Here is a 19,754-nt window from a genome sequence, read left to right on the forward strand (position 1 = left end):
AGCAATGGTGCAATTCTGGGGTCATTTTCACATCTGCCCCAGCTGTGGTATAATTAGCAACTCGGGACTAAGTGCTGTCCTGTTTTTGATCTGCAATTAAAAGCAGCAAAATATGTAATTTGGAATGTGGTTCTCTTCACTTCCATACATCAAGCTAAAGGGTCCTATTAAAATAGGAATTTTAATACAGAACTACTGGTTCCTGAATTTATTTCCCCAATCTCTTCTTATTTGGGGATGCATGTCCTCCAACTGCTGACATGCCTGAAATCAACATCTGTGTGAGAATCACAGAAGCTGATCTGCATTCTAATACTGACAAACTGCATTAGGGCATCCATAAATTATGTGGGTTAGAACATTTGTAAGATATACCTGCTGGAGTAACTTTACTGGGCCTGTTTAAATAAATTCATTGCAGATAGGGGATTGACTATTGTTAAAGTGAAATAAATCAGGCAACGCGTTAAAGATGGCTACAAAACTCTTTGGAGTGGTGTACTTAAGTATTTTATTTTTAAATTGAAGCAGCAGTCTGGTACCATGACCTAACGATCAGGCTAGGCAGTGAATAAAAGTGTTTTATTTGACTACAGAAGTTAGCATAGCCAACTCTGACCATGAATGTAGGAATCAGAATTTACAGTGCAGGAGGCCATTCGGCTCATCGAGTCTGCAGCAGCCCTTGGAAAGAGCACCCTATTTATGGCCACACCACCACCCTATCCCCGTGACCCCACCTAACCTTTTTGGACTCGAAGGGCAATTTAGTATGGCCAATCCACCTAACTTGCACATCTTTCGACTGTGGGAGGAAACCCACGCAGGCACGGGGAGAAAGTGCAGACTCTGCAGACAAAGACCCAAGCTGGGAATTGAACCTGGGAGCCTGGACCTGTGAAGCAACAGTGCTAACCACTGTGCTACTGTAATATATTGTATTATGTGTCTGTTGCAGTAATGCCATTAAAAGAACACAGGTTAAGTTACCCATATGAAATGACTGCTAAAGCTGTGATTAATGGGTTAACAGCTAGGCATGCTGTGATGTGACTCATCGGAGTGGTCGGTATGTTTTGAGTTTCATTTTTAGCCCTGCGGTGCTTGTTGTTTTTAGTTTCATTTTTAGAGTTCTGCTCTGGATTCTGAGAAAGATGGACTTCTAAAGGCTTTTCTTTCAAGGACTTTTAGCATAAATCTGTAAGCCACTGAGTGTTAACTGTATTGATTGATAAGTGCCATTTGCTTAATTGAAATTTTAGAAGTAGATGGGAAAAGGCCTTTTAAAAAGAACTGTTCAACTGTTAATTGAAAAGCTGTTTTTTTTGGGAATATTAATGGGATAAATTCTGTGTAAATAATAAGTTTGTTTTAATGTAAAAGAACCCCACGTGTCAATGGAATCACTCCTGGAGCGAAATATCCTTTCCTCATATCTTACAAACTGAAAAATTGTTGGGGTCTCGTCTGGTTTCCTAATATGAATTGGGGTCTGGTCAAGGTTATTGTAACACCACCGTCAGGTATCCAAATGCTCACTGCTGCCTCACGGCGCCGAGGTCTCGGCTTCGATCCTGGCTCTGGGTCACTGTCCGTGTGGGGTTTGCACATTCTCCCCGTGTTTGCGTGGGTTTCGCCCCCACAACCCAAAGATGTGCAGGCTAGGTGGATTGGCCACACTAAATTGCCCCTTAATTGGAAAAAATTAATAGGGTACTCCAATTTTATTTTTTTTTAAAAAAAGAAAAAAAGTAGCCAAATGCTAATTTTTCTAAATTTATGCAAAGAAAATCAGGAGTAATGTCCTGACTGATCAGTCTCCCAATATCCAGGGTCTACCTGCCATATCAAGTGTTTTAGCTTCTTGAAAAGTTTACTTCAAATTCATTCTTGGGATCTCCGATACTGCCAACAATAAATTTATTGCCCATCAACAGCTGCTCTAAGAAAGTGAAGAGCCTTCTCGATTGACTTTTGCAGTTCAAGTAATGATATTAATAGGAATATCGATGCGATGTAGGCCGTTTATTTGAAGGGAATATCACAGCTGAATTCTGATCCTATCTGCTCTATTCCGGGTAGACATTTTCTGAAGGTTGGTGTCGATGCCAATCTTTACTCAGTCTTAACATTACAAGCATACACCTCATAACTTAACCACAACACATTTCAGTAACTGTCTGTGTGTGTGGTCAAGTGCAACCCCAATTAATGTTCTCCTCCTCTTCAAACATATTCCATATACAATCAGTGGTCCTCACCAAATGTTCACAAGTGCAATTTCAGCAGGGATAGCTCAGCACTAACCAGAGATTATTTGTGTGGCTCAGTTCCACTCCTGTAGCTATTTAAAAAAAAACTGTATTTAAACAGTAAGGTCAAGGTTCATAATTGAGGCTGTTAGTAGAGTTAAATAGTAAGTGACAAATCAGAATTTTATATCACATGAAGCCAGTCTCTCAGATATCTGCTTAATCCGATTCCCCAACTCCTCCTCCCCTCCACCAACGACCTTTTGTCTCATATTTATGCACACCTTTTCTTTTGAAGAGCTATTATGCATTCTGCTTCCACAACTATTCTTATTTATGCATGACACGATAGCAGAGTGGTTAGCACTGTTGCTTCACAGCACCAGGGACCCGGGTTCGATTCTCGGCTTGGGTCACTCTGCACGTTCTCCCCGTCTCTGCGTGGGTTTCCTCCAGGTGCTCCAGTTTCCTCCCACAAGTCCCAAAAGATGTGCTTGTTAGATTAATTGGACATTCGGAATTCTCCCTCAGTGTACCCAACAGGTGCAGAGTGTGGAGCCTTGGGGCTTTTCACAGTAACTTCATTGCATGTTAATGTAAGCCTACTTGTGACACTAATAAAGATTATTATTCAGGTGATCGGATTCTCGAACCACACTCAGCCAAAATAAATTTTCTTAACCAAGTTATTGTGCCCTCTAGTTACCAACTCAATGGCCACCTTCACCAAACCCATTCACCATGTGAAAAGTTCTCAATTTGAAACAATTCAATCAACCTTCTGATGAAAAGAGTCCCAACCTTAAAGGACCAACTTAAAAAAAGTGGCACCATTGAAATTATTTTTGAAAGCCTATCGGTTGCATCAAGAAATCCTACAAATTTGTGATCCGGAGAACAAACAAATTAGAATAAGAGATATGATAAATCTGACGGTCATTAAACCAAGAAAAAAGTTATAGCCACCATCTGCCATGGAACACATACCTTAAGTTTGGAGCTTGGGTTGAGCATGATGTATTTAAGAAGTCCCTGCACGTTTTCTGTCCATGATGCCAGCCAGGTTACTTTATTATCAAAACGTACCTCCTTCCACCGGTGATTTATTGGAGGCTCTGGAATCTTGGAATCCCTGATTAAAATAAGCTTATTTTAGAAAAAGATCAAAAACAGTAAGAACAGGTTAGACTAGCTCAAAATTATATGTGTGAGCAAGACCACTCAATGACAGCTCAGCAAACCGATTAGAGCACAGAGGAGAAAGGCACACTCCTGGGCCGGAATTCTCCCCTACCCGGCGGGAGGTCCCGGCGTAGCAGAGTGGCGCCAACCACTCCGGCATCAGGCCTCCCCAAAGGTGTGGAATTCTCCACACCTTTGGGAGGCTAGGCCCGTGCCGGAGTGGTTGGCGCCACGCCAACTGGCGCCAAAACCGGCGCCAACGGCCTTTGACGCCCGCCGGCCAGCGTCGGGGCTGGCCGAAAGGCCTTCGCCGGTTTGCGCATGCACCGGTGCATCAGCTGCTGCTGTCACCACTGGCGCATGCGCGGAAGGGGGGGTTCTCTTCAGCCTCCGCCATGGTGGAGGCCATGGCGGCGGCGGAAGAAAAAGAGTGCCCCCATGGCACTGGCCCGCCCGCCGATCGGTGGGCCCCCATCGCAGGCCTGGCCACCGTGGGGGCAACCCCCGGGGTCCGATCGCCCCGCGCCCCCTCCCCAGGACCCCGCTCGCGCCGCCACCAGAGGTGGTTGTTACCACGGTGGCGGGAGAGGCCTCAGCGGCGGGACTTTGGCCCATCGCGGGCCGGAGAATCGCCGCAGGGGGCTTGCCGATCAGCGCGGAGGGCACGCAGGTTGGCGCGCGCGATACCCGCCCCCGCCAATTCCGGGGTGGTGGAGAATTCCGGCCACGGCGGGGGAGCAGGATTTTCACCTGTCCCGGGCGATTCTCCGACCCTGCAGGGGGTCGGAGAATTTCGTCCCTGTATTGTAGTCAGGACTTAAAAGATCTCCTGACTTCGGAGATATTGAGCCTTTTACTACAAAATATCTTTTAGTGGCCGACTGCTTTGATACAGAATGAAACTGATCATCTATGGAATAGGGTTGCACTGACTATTATGCAGGCCCTTGGTTTTGAAAGTTTATGTGCCACCAATTCCAGTGTTTCCACTAACGGGAATTTGTCTGTTCCAAGCTGCTATGAAATGAAGCTTCAAGCTCACAAGTCACCCAACCAATCAGTGACTTATCAATTTGAATTTGTGTTCATGATTGCAAGGGCAATAAATTAATATGCCAACTTAATAATACTTCACCTCACTATGTATGACTGATGCTTCTGCTGAGAGTATGTGGTCAGTGGAAGGATCTTACTACAAGGAAGGAATGGAGGACAAATAAATGAAGACTGGAAAATTATCACATCAATCTGGGATAAAATTAAGTCAGTTTGAAGTGTAGCAACCAGTCAACCAGTGTATCGGCAAGTCCCAAAGCCTTTTTCTGCATCACAAAAGGAAGGGGACGAGGGTAATGTTTTGCTTAATATAAAACAACAAGTACAATAAAAGGTTCTCTGCCAATCCCATTAAATACAAGTGATCATCACAAGATGCTCAACCATAAATGTATTGGGGGGGGGGGGGTAAAAAATATGTCCCAGTTTCATGATTAAATCAGAGATGAGGGGAACAAGATGGAAAGGTAATAAGAGAGGACCTAAACAACAGGGCTGCATGAATTTTCTATTGTTATTTCCTTCATTCATCATGTAACTGCTCACTTGCTGCAGTTGATAATGACATCTTCAGGCATGATCCTTTTCTTTAATTTTCCCATCTTTGGATGGTCGCCACGTCCACGAAACAGTCCTGGTGGCTCGATTTTGAAATTGGCAATTTTCTCTCGATGTCCATCCATTACACAGTAGCCATACATCTCGGTGATTGCATCTTGCTCTAACTTTAGCTTCTGTAGGAAAAGATTGGATTTTCAAACTGACAGTTCTAAGTTTGCTTTCACCCAGTTTCTTCCCCCCTTCTGCGGGGGATATAGGTGGATAGGCACCTTCCTGAGTTTCCTCAGTGTAGGAAACTAAACAGCAAGTATTTCCAGAGTATTTGATTGTGGACATGTCTCAACTCTTTAGACATCCACTTTCATTTTTCAGTTTTGTAGGCCTGGGATGCCAAGATGAATTGTAGTATCTCTATTGCAACCTCAGAGCTTGATTACCAAGCTTGGGGTCTTGGAGTGGTTTCACTTACTTTTCTTTTTTTTCTTTTTTTCTTAAAATGTAATTTAAATGTACAATTGATTTAACTTCTGCTCCATCCTTTCTACATGAACTTGGTCTACTTTCCTTAATCAGCTTTAATAACAGGAACTCAAATTAAAATACTAACTTGCCTCTTCTCATACCAATGGGAATATGCATGCCCAAATTTTTAGTATTGAATGTTTGGGATGAAGGGCATCTGAAGAGTCATGGCATGCTCGGTTTCATTAAAATAACATTTTTTTTGAGTCATTGATCAATATCCACCCAGATTCATTACCCTCTAGCTTGATACACATGCATGCCAGCTTCTCTATTCTCTTCAGCAGAACAGGGTAAGCCATTCAAGTCTGTTCAATATGGAGTCTAAAAGGATGTGGAACCAAGACAAGAAAATGGAGCCACGATATAGATCGGTCATGATCTAACGGATTGGCTAAACAATCTACTCCTGTTCCTATTTTCTTCTACCAATTAGATCATGGCCGATTTGCATCAAATCCATTTACCCACCTTGGTTAAATATCATTCCTTAAATGTCCTGATTAAGATTAAGCCTTCTTGTTTGAAATTCCCTCACTAGAGGAAATAGTTTATCTTCGTCTACCCTATTAGGGGCTGGTTTAGCACATTGGGCTAAACAGCTCACTTGTGCAAAGAACAAAGAAAAGTACAGCACAGGAACAGGCCCTTCGGCCCTCCAAGCCCGTGCTGACCGTCTACACTAAAATCTTCTCCACTTCCTGGGTCCGTATCCCTCTATGCCCATCCCATCATATATTTGTCAAAATGCCCCGTAAATGTCACTATCGTCCCTGCTTCCACCACCTCCTCCAGCAGCGAGTTCCAGGCACCCACTACCCTATGTGTATAAAAACTTGTCTCGTACATCTCCTCTAAAATTTGCCCCTCGCACCTTAAACCTATGCCCCCTAGTAATTGACCCCTCTACCCTGGGGAAAAGCCTCTGACTATCCAACCTGTCTATGCCCCTCAATTTTGCAGACCTCTATCAGGTTGCCCCTCAACCTCCGTCGTTCCAGTGAGAACAAACCGAGTTTATTCAACCGCTCCTCATAGCTATTGCTCTCCATACCAGGCAACAGCCTGGTAAATCTCTTCTGCACCCTCTCTAAAGCCTCCACAGCCTTCTGGTAGTGTGGCGACCAGAATTGAACACTATACTCCAAGTGTGGTCTAACTAAGGTTCTATACAGCTGCAACACGACTTGCCAATTCTTATACTCAATTCCCCAGCCAATGAAGGCAAGCATGCCGTATGCCTTCTCGACTACCTTCTCCACCTGTATTGCCTCTTTCAGTGACTCTTAAGGGTTCTACCATTCACTGTATATTCCCTACCTGCATTAGATCTTCCAAAATGCATTACCTCACATTTGCCCAGATTAAACTCCATCTGCCATCTCTCCGCCCAAGTCTCCAAATGATCTAAATCCTGCTGTATCCTCTGGCAGTCCTCATCGCTATCCGCAATTCCACCAACCTTTGTGTCGTCTGCAAACTTACTAATGCAGATTACTAATGTAATGCAGAACAAAGCCAGCAGCGTGGGTTCAATTCCCGGACCAGCCTCCCCGAACAGGCGCCAGAATGTGGCAACTAGGGGCTTTTCACAGTAACTTCATTGAAGCCGACTTGTGACAATAAGCGATTATTATTATGATTAAATCTTTTAATCTTCCCAGAGACATCAAATCGATCACACCACCTACTTTCAAAGACATACAAATCTAATCTATCCTCATGGTAGCACAGTTGCTTCACAATGCCAGGGACCCGGGTTCGATTCCCAGCTTGAGTCACTGTCTGTGCGGAGTCTGCACATTCTTCCCTTGTCTGTGTGGGTTTCCTCCCACAAGTCCCCGAAAGACGTGCTGTTAGGTGAATTGGACATTCTGAATTCTCCCTCAGTGTACCCGAACAGGCGCTGGAGTGCGGTGGCTCAGGGATTTTCACAGTAACTTCATTGCAGTGTTAATGTAAGCCTACTCGTGACCATGACAAAGATTATTAATAATTCAATCCTTTTAGCCCTGGTATCATTTTGATGTGGACTGACCCACTCCAAGATCAAAATATCCTGTTTGAGATGCGGTACTGAATGCAGTACTCCAGCTGCAGTCTAACCAGAGCATTATACAACTGTAGTAATACCAGTTTGCATTTCAGGCCCTTAAGATGACTGCCAAAATACCATTGCCATTTACTTTTCTTTCTGGATTTATCCACTAGTTTTAGTGATTTCTATCCATGGACCTCTAAATCATTTGGCTCCTCCAGTTTCTAATTTCTAATTCAGAAAATACTCTGATCAATCTGTCTGTGCGGAGTCTTCATCCTGTTTCATATAAAATTCCACCGTCAATAGATTTGCCGACTAACCATTGGTGTTCCTTTACAATAGTTTTGCCGACTAACTTTAATCCATTGGTGTTCCTTTACAATTTTCTGCTCCCATCTACATTTTATACCGTGTCACTTTTAACTTAAGTCAATGGCAGATTTGGTTATGTGCCTTTCTATTCCTTCATCCCAGTATAGAGTTGTCGGTGACACCACATTGTGATAACTGGAGTAAGTACCCATTACATCCTTAATCCGTCTCCTAACCAGTTTCTTTGTGGGTATCAATAAGCCAACTCCAATTCCATATGCTTTAATTTTTAACCAGTATCTTGTGCAGGATCTCAGTAAATGCCATTTGCAAGTCCATATAAATAACACCCATAGGCATTTGGGCTCCAGAACTTGCCGCACCTAACCAAGCTGTTCCAGTTCAGCTACAACACTGGCATCTACCAGGCAATGTGGAAAATTGCCTGGGTGTGTCCTGTACACAAGAAACAGGACAAATACAACCCAGCCAATTACTGTCCTATCAGTCTATTCTCCATCATCAGCAAACTGATGAAAAAGGAGTAAACAACAGTGCTACCTCATCAGTAATAACATTTTTTTTCTTCTTTTTTTAATAAATTTAGAGTACCCAATTATTTTTTCCAATTAAGGGGCAAGTTAGTGTGGCCAATCCACCTATCAAGTACATCTTTGGGTTGTGGGGGTGAAACCCACGCAGACACGGGGAGAACGTGCAAACTCCACACGGACAGTGAACCAGAGCCAGGATTCTAACCCGGCTCCTCAGCGCCGTAGGCAGCAATGCTAACCACTGTGCCACCATGCTGCCCTCTTAGTAATAACCTGATCATGGACGCTCAGTTTGGGTTCCACCAAACTCACTCAGCTCCTTGCCTCATTGCAGCCGTGGTTCAAACATGAACAAAAGAGCGGAATGCGAGAGGTACGATGAGAGTGACCTTGACATCAAGGCAGCATTTGACCGAGTATGGCATCAACGAGCCCTGACTAAACTGCATGTCCACACTGACTGAACAACTTTTACAGGTGCACCATAGAAAGCATCCGATCTGGCTGCATCACAGCCTGGTATGGCAACTGCTCGGCCCAAGACCGCAAGAAACTTCAGAGAGTCATGAACACCGCCCAGTCCATCACACAAACCCGCCTCTCATCCATTGACTCTATATACACCTCCTGCTGCCTTGGGAAAACGGGCAGCATAATCTAAAAATCCTCCCACCAGCTTACTCACTCTTCCAACTTCTTCCATCGGGCAGGAGATAAAAAAGTCTGAGAACACACACGAACAGATTCAAAAACAGGTTCTTCCCCGCTGTTCCCAGACTCCTATACGACCCTCTTATGGACTGACCTGATTAATACTACACTCCTGTATGCTTCACCTGATGCCGTTATCTAGATATTTACATTGTATATCTTGTGTTGCCCCATTATGTATTTTCTTTTCATGTACTAAATCATCTGTTTGAGCTTCATGCAGAAAAATACTTTTCACTGTACTTCAGTACAGTGACAATAAACAAACAATGCTGCTGGCTGAAGTCATACTTGGCACAAAGAATTGTGATGATTGGAGGTCAATCATATCAGCTCCAGGATATCACTGCAGGAGTTCCTCAGGGTAGTGTCCTCAGCCCAACCATCTTCAGCTGCTTCATCAATTACCTCCCTTCCATCATAAGGTCAGAATTGGGTAGGTTTGTGGATGACTGCACAATATTCAGCACCATTCGCGACTCCTCAGATAATGAACCAGTCTATGATCAAACGCAGCAAGATCTGGACAATATCCAGGCTTGGGCTGACAAGTGGCAAGTTACATTCACGCAACACAGTACCAGGCAATGACCATCTCCTACAAGAGAGGATCTAACCACCGCCCCTTGACATTCAATGGCATTACTATCGCTGAATCCCCCACAATTAACATCCTGGGGGGGGTTACCGTTGATCAGAAACTGAATTGGACTAGCCACATTAATACTGTGGCTCACTTCTGGTTGTGGCTATGCGGAGCTAAGTCGCACACTCGGCAGCTCCCGCTAGAAACGGATTTTTGGGCTCTTTTAGGGCCCCCAGCGGCACTTTTTCGACGATTCCCAGTGTGGGAAGGGGACAACATTATTCCCCCAGCACTGTATGGATTGGACCAGGAGTGGAGCAGTGCAAAAAGTGGAGTTGGAGCAGAGAAAGGTGCGAGGGAGGAAGGCCAAGATGGAGACCAGGCAGCGTGGGAGCAGTGGTCACAGGAACAGCAGGAGTTTCTCCAGCGCTGCTTCACGGAGCTGAAGTCAGAGCTGCTAGAGCCGATGAAGGCGTCAATTGATAAGCTGCTCGAGACCCAGACGGCCATGGGGCGGCGATCCGGAAGGTCTGACAAAAGGTCTCAGAGAATGAGGACGAGATCTTGGGCCTGGCGGTGAAGGTGGAGACGCACGAGGCGCTCCATAAGAAGTAGCAGGCGAAGCTCGAGGACCTGGAGAACTGGTCGAGGAGAAATAACCTGCAGATTCTGGGTCTCCCGGAGGGACTGGAAGGATCGGATGTGGGTGCCTACGTGCTAACCATGCTGAATACGTTGATGGGCGGGACTGTTGTGCTGTGTTTTGGGGGGGATTTTGTGGTTGGGTTGGGCACTGTTTCTTTTTTGTCTGTCCGGCAGGTTCGTAGGGGGTTGGGCAGGTAAAATCCTGTGGCCGTTGGTGGCTGGATTGGGGATGGGGCCCCACAAGGGGGGGGGGGGGGGGGGGGGGGGGGGGGGGGGCGCGAGCAGGAGGAATTGGGACTGGTAGGGAAGCTATGCCAGAGGGGCAGGGTCGGACGGGCGGAAAGCGCAGGCTTTTTCCCGCAGTAAGGATGGAAAGGGGCGGGGCCGGTGCTGGCTGCGCGGGCTTTTTTCCTGTGCTGAGAGTGGAAGGGGTGGGGTCAGGGGGGAGGGGGCGGGGAGAGCCCATCGATGGACAGGAGGGTGGAGGGGAGATTCCCCCACTGCGGGGGGTTGATGGAATGGCAGGAGTAGCCGGGGTCAGCAGGAGTCGCTGACTCACGTGAGTACAATGGGGGGAGCAATGCAGCTAGGGGGTAACCTGGCTGTGGGGGGGGGGGGGGGGGGGGGGGGGAGACCGGGTTGCTGCTGGAATGGCCAAGGAGGAGCTGGAGAGGAGGCCGGGGGTCTGCCGCTGGGAGGAACGGGAAGTGCGGGGGGTGCGGGCACGTGGCTGGCCTAGGAAGTGTTATGGCTAGTCGACCGGGGAGGGGGGCAGGCAGCCCGCTTATTCGGCTGATAACTTGGAACGTAAGAGGCCTGAACGGGCCCGTGTTCGCGCACCTGAAGGGGCTAAAGGCAGATGTGGCCATGCTTCAGGAAACACATCTACGGGTGGCAGATCAGGTAAGGCTAAGAAAGGGGTGGGTAGGACAGGTGTTCCATTCTGGGCTGGATGCAAAAAAATCGGGGGGTGGCGATCTTGGTGGAGAAGCGGCTGTCGTTTGAGGCGTCGAGCATTGTCACAGACAACGGAGGTAGGTATGTGATGGTGAGTGGTAAGCTGCAGGGGGTGCGGGTGGTTTTGGTAAATGTATATGCCCCGAATTGGGATGATGTGGGGTTTATGCGGCACATGTTGGGCCGGATCCCGGACTTAGAGACAGCGGGCTTGATAATGGGGGTGGGGGGTACTTCAACACGGTGCTGGATCCGGCATTAGATCGCTCTAGGTCTAAGACGGGCCGGCGGCGGCCAAGGTGCTGAGGAGGTTTATGGACCAGGTTTTGGGGGGGGGGGGTATGTGGATCCGTGGAGGTTTGCGAGGCCGGGGACCAGGGAATTCTCATTCTTTTCCCATGTTCATAAGGCCTACTCTCGGATTGACTTTTTTGTAACGAGCCGGGCGCTGATCCCAAGGGTAGAGGGCACGGAGTACTCGGCGATAGTCATCTCTGACCATGTCCCGCATTGGGTGGATCTCGAGCTGGGGGAGGAGAGGGAACAGCGCCCGCTGTGACGCTTGGAGGTGGGGCTGTTGGCGGACGAAGAGGTTAGTGGGCGGGTCCGGGGGTGTATAGAGAGGCACTTGGGAGGCCAATGATATCGGGGAGGCGCAAGTAGAGGCGTTGAAGGCAGTGGTCAGGGGAGTGCTGATCTCCATCAGGGCCCATAAAGAAGGAAAGGAGAGGAGAGAGAGGGAAAGGCTAGTGGGGGAGATGTTAAGGGTAGATAGGAGGTACTCAGAGGCCCCTGATGAGGGATTACTTAAGGAGCGGCGTAGCCTCCAGGCCGAGTTTGACTTGTTAAGCTCCAGGAAGGCGGAGGTGGAGTGGGGGAAGGTGCAAGGGGCGGTGTAGGAGTATGGTGAGAAGGCCAGGCGGATGTTGGCACACCAGCTCCGGAAGCGGGAGACAGCGAGGGAGATTGGGGGAGTGAGGGAAGGAGGAGGGAGTACGGTGCGAAGTGCGGTGGGTATCAACCGGGTCTTCAGGGACTTCTATGAGGGACTGTATCGGTCTGAGGCCCCACCGGAGGAGGGGGGGGGATGGGTCGCTTTTTGGACCGGCAAAGGTTCCTGAGGGTAGAGGAGGAGCAGGTGACGGGACTGGGGGCGCCGGTTGGGTTGGAGGAACTGGTCAAGGGACTAGGGAGCATGCAGGCAGGGAAGACACCAGAGCCAGAGGGGTTCCCGGTGGAATTCTACAGGAAATATGTGGACCTGTTGGGCCCGCTGCTGGTTAGGACTTTGAACAAGGCAAGTCCTGCCCCCGACGATGTCTAGGGCGTTGATCTCTCTGATTTTGAAGCGGGACAAGGACCCTTTACAGTGCACGTCATATAGGCTGATCTCACTTCTCAATGTGGATGCGAAACTGCTGGCAAAGATACTGGCCATGAGGATTGAGGGACTGTGTCCCGAGGGTTATACACGAGGATCAGACGGCTTTAGTGAAAGGGAGGCAGATGAATACCAACGTACGTAGGCTCCTGAATATAATTATGATGCCGGCGGTGGAGGGGGACGCAGAGAAGGCCTTCGATAGGGTGGAATGGGGGTACCTGTGGGAGGTGTGCAGGAGCTTTGGGGAGGGGTTCCTCAGCTGGGTGAGACTGCTGTACGAGGCCCCAGTGGCACGTGTGGCCACGAACAGGAGGTCGTCGGAATATTTCCGGCTATACCGCGGAACGAGGCAGGGGTGTCCTTGATCTCCCCTGCTCTTGCGCTGGTGATTGAGCCCCTGGCCATGGCTTTGAGGGAATCTAGGAATTGGAGGGGGTTGGTGTGGTGTGGGGGGGGGGGGGGGGGGGGGGGAAAGAGAGAGAGAGAGAGAGAGAGAGAGAGAGATGAAGGAACACCGGGTATCGTTGCGTGCAGACGATCTGTTATTGTATGTGGTGGACCTGTGGGCCGGTGGAGGAAATGCCGGAGGCATTGAGAATCCTCAGGGAGTTTGGGAATTTCTCCGGGTATAAGCTTAATATGGGGAACAGTGAGCTGTTCGTGGTGCAGCCGGGAGACCAGGAGAGAGGGATTGGTGAGCTTCCGCTAAAAAGGGCAGAGAGGTGTTTTAGATACCTGGGGGTGCAGGTGGCCTGAAGCTGGGGGGCCCTGCATAAGCTCAACTTAACAAGGCTGGTGGAGCAAATGGAGGATGAGTTCAAAAGGTGGGATATGCTGCCGCTCTCCCTGGCGGGTAGGGTGCAGTCCATTAAAATGACGGTGCTCCCGAGGTTTCTGTTTTTGTTTCAGTGCCTCCCCATCGTGATCCCCAAGGCCTTTTTTAAGCGGGTTAACAGGAGTATTATGGGGTTCGTGTGGGCTAAGACCCCGAGGGTGAGAAGTGTGTTTCTGGAGCGGAGCAGAGATGGGGGGGGGGGGGGGCTGGCGTTGCCTAACCTCTGCAGGTATTACTGGGCTGCCAACGTGGCGATGGTACGCAAGTGGGTAATGGAGGGGGAGGGGACAGCATGGAAGAGGTTGGAGATGGCGTCCTGTGGGGGCCCGGGCCTGGGGGTGCTGGTGACGGCACTGCTGCCGCTTCCTCCGATGAGGTGCACTATGAGCCCGGTGGTGGCGGCGACCCTCAAAATCTGGGGGCAGTGGAGACGTCACGGGGGGAGGTGGGAGCCTCGGTGTGGTCCCCGATACGAGAGAACCATTGGTTTGTCCCGGGGTTCGGAGCTGGTACAGGGCGGTATTAGGAGGATTGGGGACCAATCATCGACGGGAAGTTTGCGAGCCTTAGGGAACTGGAGGAGAAATTCGGGCTCCCCCCGGACCAGATATATGCAAGTAAGGGTGTTCGTTAGGCTTCAGGTGGTGGAGTACCCGCTGCTGCCAGCGCGCAGGGTACAGGATAGGGTGCTGTCGGGGGTGTGGGTTGGAGACGGTAGGATTTCGGTAATTTATCAGGTGATGCAGGAGGAGGAGGTGGCCTCGGTGGAGGAGTTAAAAGGTAAGTGGGAGGAGGAACTGGGGGAGATCGTTGAGGGCACGTGGGCGGCTGCCTTGGGAAGAGTAAATTCTTCCTCCTCTTGCGCAATGCTCAACCTTATACAATTTAAGGTGCATATGACCGGGGAAAGGCTGAGCCGGTTCTTTAGGAGTGAGGATAGTTGTGCGAGGTGTTCGGGGGGGGGTCCAGCAAACCATACCCACATGTTCTGGGCATGCCCAGCGTTAGTGGAGTTCTGGAGGGGCATAGTGAGGACTGTGTCAAGGGTGGTGAATTCCAGGGTTAAGCCGGGCTGGGGGTTCGCAATATTTGGGGTGTCTGATGAGCCGGGAGGAGTGTAGGAGGCAAAAGAGGCCGGTATTCTGGCCTTTGCGTAGCCCGGCGAAGGATTCTGCTTCGGTGGAAGGATGCGAGGCCCCCAAGTATGGAAAAAAAATTAATACTGTGGCTAACAGGGCAGGTCAAAGGCTAGGAATTCTACACAGAGGGTAACTCATCTCCTGACCCTCCAAAGCCTGTCTCCAACACTCAAGAAGCTCAACACCATCCAAGTCACTCCCTACCCGGACTTGGAAATATATCGCCGTACCTTCACTGCACACACCCGCAAAATTAATTTAAAAAAATATTTTTTTTCTACCACATTAGTGAACTCAAAAATTTTCCAGACATGATTTACTATTACAAATCCTTGCTGACATGCCATTCATGGGGGTTACATTTCTATGAAACTTGGCAAACAGTGAACTTGCGAAGGAGGAACATGCTTTTGAATGGGAACCAATTAGATAGGTTCCAGCCATGCAAGGGCAACATTGATTTGGGCAGTTACAGTGCTCCATAATAACTTGTGTTTCTTTCCACTGAAACTGTTAGACCTACTGAGTATACTCCCACATTTTTGCTATTTGCTACCGATTTCGAACACTGGCAGCTTTATTCGCAACCTATTGAAAACTCAGTCAATGAAAAAGAGAAAAACACAGGGCCATCAAGGGGAAAAATAGGTCATAGAAAATCTCAGTAACCTCCCACCCTCCCGTCACAAAGACCAGCCAGAGAGGTCACATGAACCAAGGAGCACAAAGAGAAAGGAAGCCACTTATATTAACATTCTATATTATGATTTTTGTTATCGGCAGGAACTACCAAATCAGTCTGCACTCCAGAGTCTCACTACTCTGAGAAAAGACAAATCACCGAACATCCAGTTTATTCTTATTCTCTCATAGTGTAAACTCGTATTTACTGTGTCTCCCAAAATCTGTTAACCTGCAATAAACTAAGATTACATTGCAAGACAAATCTGATTTGTGCATTTGCAAACAGCTATTGTAAAGTAAAAGATCTTTTACAAAATTTGGACATTGCAAACATGGAGAAGTGAACATTGTTCATGCTATGCCGTGTACAAGGTGTAGCTCAGTAAAAACGCAAACAAATCACAAAGGCTGGACTTCACTGTATATATCTAAGGATCAGGCACTGAGCCCTTTCTAACAGATTAGATATTAGACTAATAATAAAGTCCATAATTCCTTTCCCACCTTTCATGAGAATTTTTCCAATCCAAGAGGACAATTTCTGACTTGAGCATTTTGAGAGATCATAACCAAAGCATCAGCAATTTCCAAATCGCCTACAATTTCCAGGATGCTGCTGAACATTTCTAGTATGGGTTTTTAAAAGATCTTACGATATGGTTATAATATGTACAAGACTAGTACACATCAACTGATACTGGGCCCACTGGCCCAAATTGCACTTCCAGGAAAAACTAATCCAAATGAACGGAGGTAGTTCACTAACATTCAAACAAGAATTTAAATTATCCCATCAAATTTTTGCGCAGTAGAATGTAAGCAAAGAACTATGCTGGGTCTTTGAGCAAGTCAAATAGATCTTACAAACACACACTCCCCACAACCCCTGTCTTAGTTCGCCCACAATTGATGTCAGAGTAACTGGTCTCATTATTCATTTCAACTTTCTCTCCCTTCCTGAGAAAAAAAAGTGTTATATTGGTTCAAGTACAACCTTGTGGCATAATTTCTAAATCTGAAGAGGGGACATGCTTAGTTCAACTGCCTGCTTGAATAGCTTAACTGCATTCATCATCTAGACTCAAGTTGACACAGTGGTTAACACTGTTGCCTCACAGTACCAGGGACCTGGGTTCAATTCCAACATTGAGTGAGTGTGTTGAGTTTGGACTGGGAGTTTCTCCTAGTATCTGCATGAGTTTCCTCCAACAGTCCAAAGTTGTGCAGGTTGGGTAGATTGGCCATGCTAAAATTGCCCCTTAAAAGGCTGTGCAGGTTATGGGGTTGCAGGGATAGGGAGCCTAGTTAGGGTGCTTTTCCAGATGGTCAGTGCACACTTGATGGGCCGAATGACCTCCTTCTGCACTGTAGTGATTCTATGATAGTGAAGAATGGTCATTTAGATGAGCTGCCAAAACCTGTTGGATTGATTGTGCTGATGTACCATGCCTTAAGGTCAGCAGAGATAGTGGGGGAAAAAAATCTACTTTCTCACCTGTTTTTCCTCCTTGGGCAATGCTTTTTTGGCCTCCGCTTTTTCAGTGAAGTATTTATGCAGTTGTGTGAAATCACATTCATTTAGGTCCGTGATCATCCTTTTCTCTTGCTCGTTCATCTCCTGTTCTCAAGGGGAAAACCATAGCAGTTAGAACCCAGAATTTACCATTCAAAGCAGCTCACAAACATTCAGTTTTATTAGCATCAGAATTTATGAAAAATAATTTGAAAACACATGATGGTAGAGAAAATCGGAGTTGCAAGTTGCCACACGTGTGTGCTAATACCTTTTAATCAAGAATTACCTTTGAAGTGCAGTGACTATTATAAACAGGCAAACTCAGTAACAGAACTGCACAAAGAATTTCACAACAATGAGGCAAATGCCTGTTGTGGAATACAAATATATTAACATGACAAACAGGCAGACCACCAAGCCCGCTCAATTGACATTTCCGGATCATCGTGATTAGCTTCTCCACCAGCAGCACAAGAGCCTTTGGGGATGATATTCAGGAAAATTCCTCTCCCATCTTGTTGGGAAAATAAAAATTGACTAGGAGATCATATTGATTGTGTGTACATTATCTTGTATTTCACCCATCTTTTACAAGATGTGGTCGCTGCTTCAGCCAGAAACTAGTTTAGCTCTTTTTTGAAGGTATGCAGAGAGTCACCCATTGCACAAGCAGGGAGCTTGTTCCATAGATCTATTATCCTATGGGCAAAGACACAGCTAACCCTAGCTTTGTGTAATTTATATGCATGACTCCATGTCTTCCCTGATCCATCAATAGGAAAGCATATTGTGCCACCCACAATCATGACGTATATGTGAACGTGGGATGCTATCCACCCAAATAACATGTACTTAAATTAAGCTAAACAAGGTACTTTAATTGCTTTACCCTCAAGGAGCTAAATAAACACTTCAAATCAGTGTTTGGCATTCCACATCTGAACTATTTACCTGCGCGAACTAAGGATGCACACTGCCAGGTAGGGTAGAAAAGTCAACATCGGTTCAGCAGTCCATGGTAGAACATTATGAAAGTTTACAAGGTCCAAGAATATCACTTGATGCATGAAGATCAAAGTGAATCATTAGAATGTACAAAGGAACCTAATAGGCAACATAGGGGCTGCACGGTAGCACAGTAGTTAGCAGTATGGCTTCACAGTGGCAGGGACCCGGGTTAGATTCCCGGCTTGGGTCACTGTCTGTGTTCTCCCCATGTCTGCGTGAGTTTCCTCCGGGTGCTCTGGTTTCCTCCCACAAGTCCGGAAAGACGTGCTATTAGGTCATTTGGACATTCTGAATTCTCCCTCAATGTAACCAAACAGGTGCCAGAGTTGGAGACTAGGGGATTTTTTACAGTAACATCATTGCAGTGTTAATGTAAGCCTACTTGTGACACAAATAAAGATTATTATTACCTGCTAGTTACAAAATTCCTTAAATAGATGAAAAAGTAATGTGTCAATACACAGAAACATAGTTCATCACAAGATGCATTGGTGGAAAAGTTTCAATCTTGGCTGTGCAGTTTGAAAGAAAAGGTTATGGCCAAGTATTTTGGGTTGGAACAATTAATGGCACGCGGGACCCAATTTTAAGATTCCAGCAGCTTCTGTCAGCGTGGGATAAGAGTGCGAGTCTTTGGATTGTGGAAGGAAACCCACACAGACACGGAGGAAAACACGCAGACTCACAGACGGTCACCCAAGGCCAGAATTGAACTCGGGTCCCTGGCACTGTGAGGCAGCAGTGCTAACCACAGTTCTGCATTTACATTCTTGTGGACAGGTTTCTTGGGCGCAACTCCTTTCAATGGATTAACTGTTTGGAATCTAAGATAACTCCAGGTTTTATTGAATTTAAATTCTACAATCCTTACCGATCATATATTATAGTACCTGCAGTGGCGCTAGCAAGCCTTCTACTGCCACTCAAGTGATTTCAAGATGGACATGCAATTGATCTGCCTGCCAGTCTTAACAAAATTCCAAGAACAAATGATGAAAGCACGCAAAGTACCATTCGCATTGTGTTGTCAGACCAGCTCTGATTCAGTGCAGGGGATGTCAAAAATACACAGAAGGTTTACTGGAAACAAATTTTTCCTCAGGATCTCAAAATTGCAGAACTCTGTCTCCCTCAGACTTTTAAAGCCTGTAGATTGGAAGACTAAATTCTGCATTACCTAATATTTTTGCAAGATTGTCATAATTTTTAAATCTGCTCTTCAGTTTTGGATTTGATCCATCATCTAGGTTTCTCACTGAAAACAAAAGTAACACACACCTTGCGCCAGTCATGAAAGAAGTTTTGTCTGAAGACTTCCTTTGTAGTGTACTCATGGTCCAGCATCTTAGCATAGAAAGTGGCGACTTCTTCTGCTGTGGGGCTTAATTTCATCGGATCGCCTACACAAACAAAACAAGCCATCAAATGTAGAGAGGCAAGAGAACCTACTACATACTAACTGCTGAAATTTAAAAATGCAAATTGAAATAAAACTGGAAAATGCTGGGCTGTGTATTTCCATCAGCAAATGAAAAGGGACAAAAAAGATTGCTGTTTAGTTCTTTGCACTATAAACTGGTTTTAGGAAATAAAAACAGAAAGTGCGAGAAACACTCGGCAGAACTGGCAGCAACCATAGAAAGAGTTACTGTTTCTGCTGAAAGGAATAAACTCTTTCTCTCCAAATGCTGTCAAACCTACTGCGTATTTTGAATATGGTTTGTTTTCACTTCAGATTACTAGCATCCATACTACTTTGCTCTTACAAGTTAATTTCAACTTCAAATTCTGTCTTACCTGCATTCACAA

General features: G+C 46.8%; 1 protein-coding gene across 5 annotated transcripts in view; it reads right to left on the reverse strand.

Annotated features, from left to right (window-relative positions):
* Positions 1–19,754, reverse strand: part of LOC119972318 (DNA topoisomerase 1-like) — a 176,124-nt gene that overhangs the window by 31,389 nt on the left and 124,981 nt on the right. For all 5 annotated transcript variants that reach the window (XM_038808830.1, XM_038808827.1, XM_038808829.1 and 2 more), the window contains 4 exons: positions 19,224–19,345; positions 16,917–17,039; positions 5,037–5,224; positions 3,240–3,384 (listed from right to left, as the gene is read on the reverse strand). In XM_038808830.1, coding sequence (XP_038664758.1) covers positions 3,240–3,384; positions 5,037–5,224; positions 16,917–17,039; positions 19,224–19,345 — 578 coding nt within the window. The remainder of the gene's footprint in view (positions 1–3,239; positions 3,385–5,036; positions 5,225–16,916; positions 17,040–19,223; positions 19,346–19,754) is intronic.

The sequence above is a fragment of the Scyliorhinus canicula genome, chromosome 10 (assembly GCF_902713615.1).
Source record: "Scyliorhinus canicula chromosome 10, sScyCan1.1, whole genome shotgun sequence".
NCBI classification, from domain to species: domain Eukaryota; kingdom Metazoa; phylum Chordata; class Chondrichthyes; order Carcharhiniformes; family Scyliorhinidae; genus Scyliorhinus; species Scyliorhinus canicula.